The sequence below is a fragment of the Etheostoma spectabile genome, chromosome 8, assembly GCF_008692095.1.
Source record: "Etheostoma spectabile isolate EspeVRDwgs_2016 chromosome 8, UIUC_Espe_1.0, whole genome shotgun sequence".
NCBI classification, from domain to species: Eukaryota; Metazoa; Chordata; class Actinopteri; order Perciformes; family Percidae; genus Etheostoma; species Etheostoma spectabile.
In genome coordinates, this window is record NC_045740.1 from 27,943,926 (window position 1) to 27,945,836 (window position 1,911).

At 42.4% G+C, this 1,911-nt stretch overlaps 1 protein-coding gene across 15 annotated transcripts in view; it reads right to left on the minus strand.

Annotated features, from left to right (window-relative positions):
- Nucleotides 1-1,911, minus strand: part of mical3a (microtubule associated monooxygenase, calponin and LIM domain containing 3a) — a 192,945-nt gene that overhangs the window by 6,494 nt on the left and 184,540 nt on the right. For 12 of the 15 annotated variants that reach the window (XM_032524012.1, XM_032524011.1, XM_032524010.1 and 9 more), the window contains one exon: nt 1,802-1,867. The exons of the other annotated variants lie outside the window; for them this stretch is intronic. In XM_032524012.1, the coding sequence (XP_032379903.1) occupies nt 1,802-1,867 (66 nt within the window). The remainder of the gene's footprint in view (nt 1-1,801; nt 1,868-1,911) is intronic. 15 annotated transcript variants of the gene reach the window in all.

A 1,911-nucleotide genomic window follows, 5' to 3' on the forward strand; every position in this document is an offset into this window, starting at 1 on the left:
TTTGTCACTTATTGGGAGCAGTAGCTAACCAGTTACCTGCAGGATTTTTGCTAGGCTGAGCTAATGCTAGGGGTGTCAGACAGAGTTACAGCACGCATGGTAATGACAAGGGTATGTATCCACTTGTCTAACTTTGGTGGATTTGGTGAATAAGCTAAAATCCCAATAAGGTGGCGTGTTCCTTTAAATAAAACACCGGAAAACAAACCGCGATGCGACACTGGTCTCGGGGGCTGGCTTTCACTAATTAACAGACAAAGGACAGAAGAGGCGAAGCTGGAGAAGAGCTGGAACACAACGTGCAGAGACAAAGGAGGAAGTAGAAAAGCAAAGGCCGAGTTCCCAAACCTATACTACAAATGGATGGTTTTCTTTTGTATTTCACCCTGTTCCACCGTCACCACTCCCCAGCCCAAGACTCCAAAAAGACAAAGGAGAGCCGTCCGGTACAAGGCAGAAACGGCAATAAAAAAAGGAACAAAACACACCAGATCGCACACAGAACACAAAATAATGTTTCTTTAAATAGATTAGAAGCTCAGGCAAAAATTCCACTGACAGGTGTTAGATACAGGAGCAACCCAGATGATCCATTCATTTTTAAAGGCCTTGTTTTTGTGTAATGCTTGCATATTTATGACAAATCATCACACCATGCAAGCTTCTCACTCCTTCACCGCAAACTTGCCCGCGAGCTAGCCACGTCTCAGGGGTTCACCGCCCCGGTTTTTATTATCATTTTATTATATCATGACACTTTTAACATTTATTCGAGGGATAACAACTGCTAAAAATGGATACGGCAAAGGACTATGCAACGTTTCATTTTAGAAAACAGAGCACATGCAGTTGATAAGACACTACAGCAGAGTAGTTTTCCCTTTGAGTGAATGCAGCCTCTGAGAATAATAAGGAAACATGTATTTTCCTCCATTTTCTGACACACGATGATTGTTCGAGGATTACAATCATAAATGTAGCCCAATTTGATATTTTCATTTTTTTCTTCTTCTTTGTGTTGACAGTCTTTTGGATAATGTTACATCAAAAACCTAATTTTTAAATATGTGCAGCTTTTGACAAGTCTTTGATCATTTGAACTACGGGGAATAATAATTAAAGTTTCAGTTCTGATAAGCTGAAATGACATTTGATTTTGCTGGCCACCCGTTAACGGTTATTGCGTGTCATTTTTAACTGTCCAGTTAAATAAAGAGGAGGCCTAATCTGGCAACGCTGCCCGGCAGACCAATTAATCATAGGATTTGTCTTCTAGTTGTATTGGTGTGCATTATGCTCTTCTAAGAGCTATGCTATAAAACAGTTTGGATCAGTAGTGTCTTCTTATTATTCATCTACCCTGTGGGAGCCGAGATGCTAGAACTATATATTAGAGTTTAAAGTATTGACATCCTGATCCTTACGTGTTTTGGGGAAGATGAAAATCGACATAAAATAACTGTCATGGTAACAAATAATATATTTTTTAAAAGACCAACAGAGCCATACCTTTAACGGCATACTGTACATTCTGACGCAGTGGACAAAATGATGATGAAATTAATATTTAAAGCTTTTTTTTTTCATTTTAAGTGAATTTCTTCACAATACAAGACTTAGTTTTGGGTACATTCTGGGGAAAGCTACTGAGCCTGATCACACACAAACGCTGAGGACAGGAGGAAGACCGGCTGGGAGGGTGAGGGGGAAGGGCTCACGGGGGTAGCCCGGTTCTGGAGATCCTTACGGTTGCCATAGTAACCCGCCACAACCGTCAGCAGAGGCGGCGAGGTTACGTTACCTTGAGGGGAACAGCAGGGGCAGAAGGAGAGGGGTCTTCGGCGTGGCATCCCCACAAAGGGCTCAACTTCCACAAGACAGAGCATGAAGGGGGGGGGGGGGGGGGGGGGG